The sequence below is a fragment of the Hemiscyllium ocellatum genome, chromosome 3 (assembly GCF_020745735.1).
Source record: "Hemiscyllium ocellatum isolate sHemOce1 chromosome 3, sHemOce1.pat.X.cur, whole genome shotgun sequence".
In the NCBI taxonomy this organism is placed as follows: domain Eukaryota; kingdom Metazoa; phylum Chordata; class Chondrichthyes; order Orectolobiformes; family Hemiscylliidae; genus Hemiscyllium; species Hemiscyllium ocellatum.
In genome coordinates, this window is record NC_083403.1 from 19,634,027 (window position 1) to 19,647,941 (window position 13,915).

General features: G+C 44.3%; 1 protein-coding gene across 2 annotated transcripts in view; it reads right to left on the bottom strand.

Moving 5' to 3' along the window:
• Positions 1–13,915, bottom strand: part of nphp1 (nephronophthisis 1) — a 144,341-nt gene that overhangs the window by 116,067 nt on the left and 14,359 nt on the right. For both annotated transcript variants that reach the window (XM_060855909.1, XM_060855900.1), the window contains exon 4: positions 6,830–6,978. In XM_060855909.1, coding sequence (XP_060711892.1) covers positions 6,830–6,978 — 149 coding nt within the window. The remainder of the gene's footprint in view (positions 1–6,829; positions 6,979–13,915) is intronic.

Here is a 13,915-nt window from a genome sequence, read left to right on the forward strand (position 1 = left end):
GAAGAGGGTCCTCAGAAGATGGATGGGAATCCTGATGAAAAAGCACAGAGGCGGAGGCGGTGGAAGAAGAGTTTGATGTCGCCACACACATGGAATTCGTTGACCCGGGAGCATAGTGGGAAGAAGGTGAGACCTTTACTGAGGACTAATCGTTCATCCTCGGTGAGGGGGAGGGCTGTGGGCATGGTATAAACTCAGCAGGGCTGGAGGCTAGGACCTGGTATAGAAATGGAGTTGGGAGTGGGATGTGGAGATTGTTCCTGAATTGGGGGTTGTTATGGTATCATTGGTGATTCACCCTACTTCCTACAGACAAAAGGGGTAGCCATGGGCACCCGCACGTGCCCCAGTTATGCCTGCCTCTTCATTGGATATGTGGAACAGTCCATCTTTGGCAGCTACACTGGCACCACCCCCACCTTTTCCTCTCCTACACTGATGACTGTATCGATGCTACTTCAAGCTCCCATGAGGAGGTTGAACAAAGTTAAAAATCTTCTTTTAACTTTTGGTAAGTCACAGAACCAGTCTGACTCAAGATTGGTATACAAACAGACTCTGACCTCACACCTTTAATACACTGTCTGAGGTGAGATGTCACCTTTTTCGTTATAAAACCTTAGTTATCTTGAGAATGTGACTTAAAAGAAGTTCTGAGATTGACATATTAATGACCCAAAACCTGCAACCCATTCTAAAAGCAATCTAGGTTTGTTTAATATATTGTTTTAATTACATGACACTATGGTTTTTCCTATAAATTCTGTGTCTTATGATTCTGCTCCACTAGTTACCGGATGAAAACTAGTACTTCCAAATAAACCTGTTGGGACTACAACCTGGTGTTGTGTGAATTTTTTAACATAAAATAAGGTGACGTCTCAGTTCAGACAATGCATTAAAAGTGTGAGGTTACAGTCTGTTTGTATCCCAATATTGAGTCAGATTGGTTCTATTTCCAAAGTGGGAATTTATAAGATGCTATGTGAATTGACTGCCTGCAGGTTGTATTTTTTGATTAAAATAAAATGTATCTGCAAATACAATTCTGCAAATGCAAATTCACCCCACAGACTTATATGTGCACATATGCATGTGAGAGTGAGAGAGAGAGAGAGACAGAGTGTGCGTGTGAGAGAGTATGTGTTTGCGTGTGCGTGCTTAGTGAAGTGAGTGTCACGTAGATGGAGTATAACCTGGTGTTGTGTGATATTTAACTTTGTCCACCCCAGTCCAAAACCAGCCCCTCCATATCATGAGGACGTTGAACAGTTCTTCAAGGTTGAGAGATGACTTAATAGAGACATACAAAATGATCAGCAGATTAGATAGGGTGGACAGTGAGAGCCTTTTTTATCGGATGGTGATGGCTCGTATGAGGGGACATAGCTTTATATTGATGTGTGATAGACATAGGACAGATGTCAGAGGTAGGTTCTTTACTTAGAGAGTAATAAGGGCATGGAACGTCCTTCCTGCAACAATATTAGACTCGCCAATTTTAAGGGCATTTAAATGGTCATTGGATAAATATATAGATGATAATGGAATACTTTTATGATGGACTCTATCTAGCATTTTTCCCACTACTGATAACAAGTTAGCCAGTCTGTAATTTGCTATATTAACTCAGCCTCCTTTTTCAAATAGTGGGGTGTTAAGTAAGCTACCCTCTAATCCATTGAAACGGTACCAGAGTGTATAGAATGTTGGAAAATTACCACTAATGCAGCTGCTATTGGTAGGGTCACTTTCTTAAGTATTCGGAGATGAAAGTTATCAAGATTTGGGGATTATCTGTCTTTATTCCTTATAGTTTCCCCAATGCCATTTCTCTATCAATTTCTTTCAATTCCTCCATCCCATTAGACCCTAGGTCCCCAGGTTTTTGGGACATTATTTGCGTCTTGTCAAGATAGGTCTAAAGCATGTATTTAATTGGTCTGCCATCTCTTTCTTCCCTGGTTCTGGATGATTGTCCTCAATTAGAATTTCAACTCCAAATTTCTTTTGAATTCAAACTCCACCATATGTTATGGCAGGATTTAAACTCAGGTCCCCAGGACAATGGCTCTCTGGTTTATCTCTGGATTACTAGTCCAATGATAACACCACTAGAGCATCAGCTCCTCTTATTTATGAAGGGAACATTATGCTTGACAAATCTAGAATTTCTTTGAGGATGTAACTGGTAAAGTGGATAAGGAAAGCCAGTGAATTTGGTATATTTGGATTTTAAAGTCCTAAGAAAGAAAAATTGAAGAACATGGGAAACAAGGATGTGGATGGAGAAACAGGAGAGAGAGAATCGGAATAAATAGTCATTGAGTGGCAGGCAGTAACTGGTGTGATAGCACATGGGATTAGTGTTTCGACCCCAGCATTTCATAAGTTAATGACTTAGATGAGAAAACATCATGTCATATTGCCAAGATTGCAGATGACACAAAACTGGGTGGGAGAGTGAACTGAAAGGAGGATGCAGAGAAGTTGTGCAATTTGGACAAAGTGCATAGCAGATGAAGCATCATGCAGATAAATATCAAGCTATCCACTTTGGTGGCAAAAACAGGCAGGCAAATTATCTGAATAGCGACAGATTGTGAGAGGGGGTGGTGCAACAAGACCTGGGTGTCCTTGTCTACCAGTCACTGAAAGTAAGCATGCAGGTGCACAGATAAATGGTATGCTGACCTTCATAACAAGAGAATTTGAGTACAGAAGTAAGGATTCTTTGCTGCAAATATACAAGACCTTGGTATAGCCACACCTGGAGTACAGTTTTGGTCTCCTCAGCTGAGGAACGATATTCTATCTAGAGAGAGTGTGCAAAGAAAGTTTACCAGACTGGTCCCTGGAATGGTGGGATTGACACACAGAGACTAGATCAGTTAGTCATGATTTGGAGATGCCGGTGTTGGACTAGGGTGTACAAAGTTAAAAATCACACAACACCAGGTTATAGTCCAACAGGTTTAATTGGAAGCACGCGAGCTTTTGGAGCGTCATTCCTTCATCTATCACCTGATGAAGGAGTGCCGCTCCAAAAGCTCGCGTGCTTCCAATTAAACCTGTTGGACTATAACCTGGTGTTGTGTGATTTTTAACTTGGATCAGTTAGGACTACATTCAGAGCTGAAAATGTGTTGCTGGAAAAGCGCAGGAATTCCTGAAGAAGGGCTCATGCCCGAAACGTCGATTCTCCTGCTCCTTGGATGCTGCCTGACCTGCTGCGCTTTTCCAGCAACACATTTTCAGCTCTGATCTCCAGCATCTGCAGTCCTCACTTTCTCCTAGGACTACATTCACAAGAGTTCAGAAGAATGAGGGGGAAGTTCATACAAACCTATAGCATTTTAACAGAGTTAGACAGTTTAGATCGAGGAAGGAAGTTCTCAATGTCCTAGCTGTCCAGAACTAAAGGCCATAGTCTATGGATAAGGGTAGGCATTTTATGACAGAAATGAGGAGAAATTTATTCACCCGGAAAGTGAAATTTTCTGCCACAAAATGGTTGAGGCCAAAACATTGAAAACTTTCATGAAAGGTGTAGCTACCATTCTTGGGATAACAAGATCAAAGGATCTGGGGAGAAAGCAGGAACACTGTAATCTTAGATTAGATTACTTACAATGTGGAAACAAGCCCTTCGGCCCAACAAGTCCACACCGACCCACCAAAGCTCAACCCCTACATTTTACCTCTTCACCTAACACTATGGGCAATTTAGCATGGCCAACCTGCACATTTTTGGACTGTGGGAGGAAACCGGAGCACCCGGAGGAAACCCACGCAGACAAGGGGAGAATGTGCAAACTCCACACAGTCAGTCGCCTAAGGCAGGAATTGAACCCGGGTCTCTGGCGCTGCGAGGCAGCAGTGCTAACTGCTGTGCCACCATGCCGCCCATTGTGTTGGGTTGGATGATCAGCCAAGTTCATACTGAATGGCAGAGCAGGCTTTAAGGGCAAATTAGTCTATCAAATGCCCTCTTAACCTTCTTTCCAATTGAGAACAGACCTAAGTCTCTCAGCCTTTCCTCATAAGACCTGGCCTCCAAACCGGGCAACATCCAATCCTTCCCGAAATATGGCGACCAGAACTGTATACAATATTCCAAGTGTGGCCGCACTAGTGTTTTGTATAGTTGCAGCATGATATAGCAGCTCCAGACATCAACACCTCTATGAATGAAACCTAACACACTGTATGCCTTCTTAACAGCACTATCCACTTGGGTGGCAACTTTCAGGGATCTATGTACATGGACTCCAAGATCCCTCTGCATATCCACACTACCAAGAATCTTTCCATTGACTCAATACTCTGCCTTCCTGTTATTCTTCCCAAAGTGCATCACCTCACATTTAGCTGCATTGAACTCCATTTGCCACCTCTCAGCCCAATTCTGCAGTTTATCCAAATCCCCCTGCAACCTGTAACACTCTTCCAAACTGTCCACTACTCCACCAACTTTAGTGTCACCTGCAAATTTACTAATCTATCCACCTATGCCTGCATCTAAGTCATTTATAAAAATGACAAACAGCAGTGGTCCCAAAACAGATCCTTGTGGCACACCATTAAAAACCGGACTCCAGGCTGAATATTTTCCATCAATCACCACTCTCTGCCTTCTTTCAGAAAGCCAGTTTCTAATCCAACTGCTAAATCACCTTCAATCCCATGCCTCTGCAATTTCTCAAACAGCCTACCAAGTGGAACCTTTTCAAAGGCTTTACTGAAGTCCATGTACACCACGTCAACTGCCCTACCCTTATCTCATCTTCAAGGACCGCAATTTCCCACCCACATGATCAACAATGCCCTACATCGCATCTCCTCCACTTCCTGCACCTCTGCCCTTGAACTCCATCCCTCCAACAACAATAAGGATAGAAGCCTCCTGGTCCTCACCTTCCACCCCACTAAACTCTGGATACAGCACATCATCCTCCACCATTTCCGCAACCTACAGTCAACCCCACCACCAAGAGACTATTTCCTTCCCCATCTCTATCGGCATTTCGTGGAGAGCATTCCTTCCACAATTCCCTCATTAGGTTCATGTCCCCTACCAACCCACCTTCCACTCCCAGCTTCTTCCCTTGATGCCGCAAGAGATGCAAAACCTGTGCCCACACCTCCTCCCTCACCACCGTCCAATGCCACAATGGATCCTTCTACATCTCGCAGAGATTTTCCTGCACATCCAAACACCTCATCTACTCTGTCTATTGCTCTCAATGTAGTCTCCTCTACATTGGGCAGATGGGATGCCAACTCACGGAACGGTTCAGGAACAACTCTGGGACACATGCACCAAACAACCCCACGTCCCTGTGGCTGACCACTTCAACTCCCCCTCACACTCGACCAAGGAAATGCAAGTCCTGAACCTCCTCCACTAATAAATCCAAGCCACCTGCTACCTGGAGGGAGAATACTCATCTTCCGTCTTGGGACCCTCCAACCATATATCATCATAGTTGACCACCGGTTTCCTCATCTCCTGTCCCCCTACCTCATCCCAGATGCAACCCTCCAACTCGGCACCACCCTCTCAAATTGTCCATTTTTTTTCCCACCTTTCCACTCCACTCTCCCCTCCGACCTATCACCATCATGCCCCACTTGTATCTATCTATCGCCTTCCCAGCTGCCTCACCCCAACCCTCCTATTTATCTGTCAACCCCCTTCCACCCCCACATTCCTGATGGAGGGCTTATGCCCAAAACATTGATTCTCCTGCTCCTCAGATGCCACCTGACCTGCTATGCATTTCTAGTGCCACACTTTTCGACTCTGATCTCCAGCATCTGCAGTCCTCACTTTCTCCTCAGTTCATCTGCTTTACCTTTCAGGCCACTCGCATTGAAATAAATGCACTTTATCAGTCCTACCTCATTCTCTGCCTAGTTCCTCTATGCCCTGACTGTTTCACTTGCTCCTTTTCTCAATTGTACCAGTCTCAGACTGCTGCCTCACAGCGCCAGAGACCCAGGTTCAATTCCCAACTCAGGTGACTGACTGTGTGGAGTTTGCACATTCTCCCCGTGTCTGCGTGGGTTTCCTCCGGGTGCTCCAGTTTCCTCCCACAGTCCAAAAATGTGCAGGTTACTTGAATTGGCAATGCTAAATTGCCCATAGTGTTAGGTGCAGGGGTAAATGTAGGGGAATGGGTCTGGGTGGGTTGCGCTTCGGCGGGTCGGGGTGGACTTGTTGGGCCGAAGGGCCTGTTTCCACATTGTAAGTAATCTAATCTAATCTAATCTCTTTCCTCATTATCTCCCCGGGTCCCACCCCCCACCTTACTAGTTTAAATCCTCCGAAGCAGCTCTGACAAATCTCCCTGCCAGTATATTAGTCTCCTTCCAACTCAGGTCCAATCCCTCCTTCTTCTACAGACCACTTTTACCGCAGAAGAAATACCAATGATCCAAAAATGTGAACCCTTCTCCCCTGCACCAGCTCCTCAGTCACGCATTCATCTACTCCATCCTTCTTTTTCTACCCTCACTAGATCGCACCACTGGGAGGGATTCAGGTATTACTACCCTTGAGACCTTCCTTTCGAAATTCCTGCCTAACTTTCCATACCCCTTCAGAATCTCATCATTTTCCCTTCCAACAACCTCCTGCTGGTTCCTCTTCCTTTTGAGAGTATTCTTCACTTTTTGAGATATCCTTGATCCTGGCACCAGGAAGGCAACACACCATATGACTTGTGCCAAGCTGAATAACAGAATCAGGTGACTGAACAGGCCATTTATTCAGCTGGAGCTACAACAAATTTTAGCTCTAAATTCAACAATCACTTTATCTTACTTGTCGTCAGTTTCATCCATTTTCTGTTTGGTAAGCTCTTTATTTAGTCTCCGAGCAACTTCCTGAAGTAATTCCGACATGCCTTTCAGCCGTCTCTCTTCATTTCGCTTCCGTTGATCATAGTTACTCACAAGAGAAAGTTCATTTGACTGAAAAAGATGACATCTTGTCAGAGTATACCAGAAGATTTAAATAATTGTTGTTATGTTTAAAGTGTTAACTTTGGGTCCACAGTACTATCTTTGAGTCAAAAGATTATAGATTCATATCCTATTCCACAGACTTAAAGATACAATATAAGCTGGGGCTTTAGGACAATCACTAGTAACTGCTGCCATTTTTCAAATGTTAATCACTCTCTTAAGTGGGTGTAAAACATAATACTACCTGAACAGGAAGAGAGAATTATTCTAGTATGTGAGCTAATATTCATTCTTCAAATAATATCAGTAAAATAGGTTAGCAGATAACAGTTGCAGTTGCATTATCTTAATTATTAATAGATACGTTGCTGAAATGCGACATTGACAGTCAAGATATGAGGTTTATCCAAAACCTATCTGGGGACCATACAGTGAGGATCAAGCTCAAAAAAGGCAATCACATTTTGTTTCCAACTGAAGTACAACAAGGCTGCATACTGTCACAAGCATTCTTCAATCAATACACAGACCAAATATACAGAAAATCAGATGTTCTTTCAGGGGTGAAAATTGGAGATGAGAACATACCAAGCTTGGGTTACACAAAAAATACTTGCAAAATCTGAAGATGTTTTAGAAAATAGTTTGGCATGGGGGTGGGAACCAGAGTTACATATCTGAGGGGGGGGCGTAGTTGTAGATGGGGCAGTGACAGGATGTAGTGAATCTATCAGGAAGGTTTTTCACATGGTGAAACAAAGGGATCGGTTAAACTGTGTCTGATTTAACGCAAGGAGTGTCAGAAATAAGAGTGATGAACTTAGAGCATGGATCAGTACTTGGGAGTATGATGTTGTGGCCATAACAGAGACGTGAATTTCACATGGACAGGAATGGTTGCGAGATGTTCCAGGGTTTAGAACAGGGAGGGTGGAGAAAGTGGATGGAGTGTAGCATTGCTAATCAGGGAGTGCACCACAGCTACAGAAATGAAGGTTGTTGAGGAAGGTTTGTCTACTGAGTCAGGATAGTGGAAGTTAGAAACAGCAAGGGAGCAGCCACCTCATTGGGGGTTTTCTACAGACCACCTAATAGCAGTAGGGAGATTGAAGAACTCATAGGTGGGCAGATTTTGGAAAAAGCTGAAAATGTGTTGCTGGTCAAAAACACAGATGAACCAGAGTTGATGTTACGGGTGATTTCAGCTTTCCTTAGTGCAGATGGTTTGGATGGAGCCACTTTGTCAGGTGTGGTCAGGAGGGCTTCCTTACTCAGTATGGAGACAGGCCGACGAGGGGAGAGGCCATTTTGGATTTGGTGCTCGGCAATGAGCCAGGAGCAATGTCAGATCTCACAGTGGGTGAACACTTTGGTGACAGTGACCACATCTGCCTCACATTTACCACAGGCTTGTAGAGGGAAAGGAGCAGTTACCAAGGGAAAATATTTAACTGGAGAAAAGGAAATTATAACGCTAACAGACAGGAGTTGGGAAGTACAGATTGGGAGCAATTGCTCCACAGAAAGGGCACAACAGACATGTGGAGACTGTTTAAGAAGCAATTGTTGTGAGTGATGCACAAATTTGTTCCACTGAGACAGGCAAGGAGGGGTAAGATTAAGGAGCCTTGGATGGCAAGAAGTTTCTCGTCAAAAGGAAGAAGGCAGCTTATATAAGGTGGAGGAAGCAAGGATCTAGCACAGCTTTAGAGAATTACAGATTCTGGATTAGTGATACTGGAAGAGCACAGCAGTTCAGGAAGCATCCGAGGCGCAGTAAAATCGACGTTTCGGGCAAAAGCCCTTCATCAGGAATAACTGCTCCTCAGATGCTGCCTGAACTGCTGTGCTCTTCCAGCACCACTAATCCAGAATCTGGTTTCCAGCATCTGCAGTGATTGTTTTTACCTTTAGAGGATTACAGGCCTACTAGAAAGGAGCTCAGAAATGGACTGAGGAGAGCCAGGAGGAGGCACGAAAAAGGCTTGGCGGGAAGGATTAGGGAGAGCCCAAAGGCATTTTAGTCATATGTAAGGAATAAGAGAATGACCAGGGAGAAGGTAAGGCCGGTCAGAGATAACATAGGGAACTTGTCCGTGGAGTCTGAGCAGATACGGGAAGCCCTAAATGAGTTTTTTGGTTCGGTTTTCACTAAGGAAAGGGACCTTGTTGTGAATGAGAACTTCGAGGAGCTGGGAAACAGGCTTGAACAGATCAAGATTGATGTAGTTCATGGACTGGAAATTGTGGCAAACATTAAGATTGACAAGTCCCCAGGGCCAGACCAGATTTATTCTAGGTTGCTCCAGGAAGCGAGAAAGAAGGTTGCTAAGCCAGTGGCGAAGATCTTTGCTTCCACACTCTCCACAGGAGTCGTATCGGAGGATTGGAGGGAAGCGAATGTTGTTTCTCTTTTCAAGAAGGGCAATAGGGAAATCCCTGGCAATTACAGACCAGTCAATCTTACATCTGTGGTCAGTAAGGTTTTGGAAAGAATTCTGAGGGATAGGATTTATGACTATTTGGAAAAGCATAGAGTGATTAAATGCAATCAGCGTGTCTTTGTAAGGGGCAAGTCTTGCCTCACAAATTTTATTGAGTTCTTTGAGGAGTTGACAAGATAGGTCGACGAAGGTTGAGCAGTGGATGTGGTGCATATGGACTTCAGCAGGGCATTTGATAAGGTTCCCCATGGTAGGCTCATTCATAAAGTAAGGAGGTATGGGATACAGGAAGATTTGGCTGTCTGGATTCAGAATTGGTTAGCTGACAGAAGGCAGAGAGTTGTTGTAGATGGAAAGTATTCTGCCTAGAGGTCAGTGGTAAGTGATGTTCCACAGGGCTCTGTTCTTGGGCCTCTACTCTTTGTAGTTTTTATAATTGACTTGGATGAGGAGGTTGAGGGCCTATGACACAAAGGTTGGCGATGCCGTTGATAGTATTGAGGGATATTGCAGGCTGCAGCGCTACATAAACAGGATGCAGAACTGGGCTGAGAAATGGCAGATGGAGTTCGACCTGGGTAAATGCGAAGTGATGCATTCAAGTTCGACCTTCCAAAATACTGAATATCGGATTAAAAACAGGATTCTTGGCAGTGTGAAGGAAAAGAGGGATCTTGGTGTTCAAATGCTTGGATCCCACAAAATTGCTACCCAAGTGGATAGGGTTGTTAAGAAAGCTTATGGTGTTTTGGCCTTCATTAACAGGGGGATTGAGTTCAAGAGCCGCGAGGTTTTGCTGCAGCTCTATAAGACTCTGGTGAGACCACATTTGGAATATTGTGTCCAATTCTAGTCGCCCTATTATAGGAAAGATATGGAGGCTTTGTAGAAGGTTTACCAGGTTCTGCCTGAACTGAAGGGCTTGTCTTATGAAGAGAGGTTGACTAAGCTTGGACTTTTCTCTCTGGAGAGAAGGAGGAAGAGAGGTGACCAGGTCGAGGTATACAAGGTAATGAGAGACTTGGATAGAGTCAGTAGCCAGAGACTTGTCACCAGGGCAGGACTGACTGGCACGAGGGGTCATCGTTTTAAGATATTAGGAGGAAGGTATAGAGGAGACGTCTGAGGTACATTCTTTATGCAGAAAGTTGTGAATGCATGGAATGTATTGCCAGTGGTGGTGGTGGATGCAGAGTCATTCAGGACATTTAAGCAACTGCTGCACATTCACATGGACAGCAATGAATTGAGGTGTGTGTTAGTTAGGTTATTTTAGTTTAGATGAGGAATAATCCTCGGCACAACACTGTGGGCCGAAGGGCCTGTTTTGTGCTGTACTTTTCCATGTTCTAAAATATTGTAGATAAAGTAAAATCAAGGAATTTAGAATATGGATTGACTAGGAAAACCATAAAGAGTGATAGTTAAAAGGAATATGTTAGAGTCCAGAACTAGAGGGCATAGATTTAGGGTGAGGGGAAAGATATAAAAGAGACCTAAGGGGCAACTTTTTCACGCAGGGGGTGGTACGTGCATGGAATGATTTGCCACAGTTTGTGGTGGAGGCTGGTACAATTGCAACATTTAAGAGGCATTTGGATGGGTATATGATTAGGAAGGGTTTGGAGGGATATGGGCCAGGTGCTGGCAGGTGGGACTAGATTGGGTTGGGATATCTGGTCGGCATGTATGGGTTGGACCGAAAGGTCTGTATCTATGCTGTACATCTCTATGACTCTAAGACTATGATGATCAAAGTAGATGTGGGCACCACGGTGGCACAGTGGTTAGCACTGCTGCCTCAGCGCCAGAGACCTGGGTTCAATTCCTGCCTCAGGTGACTCCCTGTGTGGAGTTTGCACATTATCCCCGTGTCTGCGTGAATTTCCTCCGACTGCTCCGGTTTCCTCCCGCAATCCAAAAATGTGCAGGTTAGGTGAATTGGCTATTCTAAATTGCCCGTGTGAGGGGTAAGGGAGTGGAGATAGAGCGCAGCAAGATGACACAGTTGGACAAACAAAGGAGTGGATGACGATCTGGCTGGGAGAGTGAATAGCTGTTAATGGAGATTGTTAATGGCTAATAACAGATAGTGTATAATCAGAGTCCATGTGATAACGAGGCCTGGTGAGTGGGGTTGGGGGCTAGGACATGGGACAGTTCAGGTCTTAAAATTATTGAACTCAGTATTGACTCCAGGAGAGCTGCAGGGTCCCCATGTGGAAAATAAGGTGTTGTTATTCCAGCTTGCACTGAGCTTTGCTGAAGCACTGCAGCAAGCCTGAGACAGATGTTGGCCAGGGAACAAGGTGGTGTGTTAAAGTGGCAGGCAACTGGAAGTTCAGGGTCTTTCTTTGCATGCAGAATGTAAATGCGATAAAATTATAATAAATGGTTTGAAATGAAAGGATATATTAGCGATTCATAACAGCAACACATCATGTCTCCCTAAACTCTCTTCTTCATGATGTGGAGGTGCTAGTGTTGGACTGGGTTGAACAAAGTTAAAAATCACACAACACCAGGTTATAGTCCAACAACTTTATTTGGAATCTATCAGGATTTGTGATGAAAGACTTATGCCCAAAACTGCAATTCTCCTGCTCCTTGGATGATGCCTGACCTACTGTGCTTTTTCAGCACCCCACTCTTAAGGTTTATTTGGAAGCATCAGTATTCAGAGTGCTGCTCCTTCATCAGGTAGCTAACCAATAAAGGAGCAGCACACCAAAGAATGAAACCGGAAAGCAACAACACCCCCAGATTCTATGGACTACCTAAAGTACACAAACCAGACATCCCACTCAGACCCATAGTATCACTACCAGGAACACCATCACACAAACTGGCTAAAGAGCTACAACAGAAACTGAAACACCTGATTAGCGGATCCAGACACTCTATATAATCAACACAAGAATTTTTGGGCATCATTAGAAATATACACATAGACAAGGAAGAAACCATGGTCTCATTCGATGTAACGGCACTGTTCACTTCTATTGACAAAACCCTAGCCAGAGAAACAATATCCAACCTGCTGGACATACATAACAGACAACAGGACGCTGAACCTATTAACAAAGACGGCATACTTAAACTACTGTACCTGTGCCTCACAACACACTTCACATTCAACAACCAGATATATGAACAAATCAACGGAACACCCATGGGCTCACCGATCTCCGGACTCATAGCAGAAGCAGTAATGCAAAGGTTAGAAAAAACAGTTTTAACGCAATTACAACCCAAACTATGGGTCAGATACGTGGACGACACCTTTGTAATCATTAAAAACACAGAAATAGAGAACACACACTGGATCATCAACGCCACACTCACAGGAATCCGATTCACAAGAGAGGAAGAAAAGGACAACCAGCTACCATTCCTGGACGTGATGGTACAAAGAACACCAAACGGAGAATTCACCACGAAGGTATACAGGAAAGCCACACACACAGACCAAGTCCTGAACTATGAAAGCAACCACCCCAACACACACAAACGAAGTTGCATCAGGACATTATTCAAAAGGGCCACAACACACTGCAGCACACCTGAACTACAAAAAGAGGAAGAAGAACACCTATACAAGGTATTCAACAAAAACGGATACCCGCGCAATTTTATCAACAGATGCCTCAGGGAAAGACAACGAAATGAGGACATGCCACAACCCAAAGGACTGGCCACACTCCCGTAAATCAGGAGCATTTCTGAACTGACAGCCAGACTGCTGCGACCACTAGGACTCATAACAGCACACAAACCAACAGCCACCCTCAGACAACAACTCACCAGGACAAAGGACCCGATACCCAGCATAAGCAAAACCAATGTAGTGTACAAAATCCCATGCAAGGACTGCACAAAACACTACATAGGACAAACAGGAAGACAGCTAACAGCCCACATCCACGAACATCAACTAGCCACGAAACAACACGACCAGCTATCCCTAGTAGCCATACACTCAGATGACAAACAACATGAATTCGATTGGGACAACACCACTATTATAGGGCAGGCCAAAAAGAGAACAGCCAGGGAATTCCTAGAAGCATGGCACTCATCCATGAATTCTATCAACAGACACATCGACCTAGACCCTATATACCAGCCACTGCAGCGGACAGCAACTGACAACCGGAAGCGGCAGATTCAAACCAGTATAAATGCCGGAGGAATCAGCACAGAAGCGCTTCACAGGAGGATCCCAAGCACTGAAGATGTCACCTAGAAAGGGGATGAAACATTTGCAACAAAAACTCCCAGCTCGGCGAACAGAACCACAACAACGAGCACCCGAGCTACAAATCTTCTCACAAACTTTGAACACAAAAAGCTAGTGCTTCCAAATAAACCTGTTGGAATATAACCTGTTGTTGTGTGATTTTTAACTCTTCTTTATGGTTAAAGTCAGGTGTTGTTCCAGAGTTCCAATAATGGAACAGTTTTAATCCTAAAACCAGAAGATGAGGACAGCCTAAAAG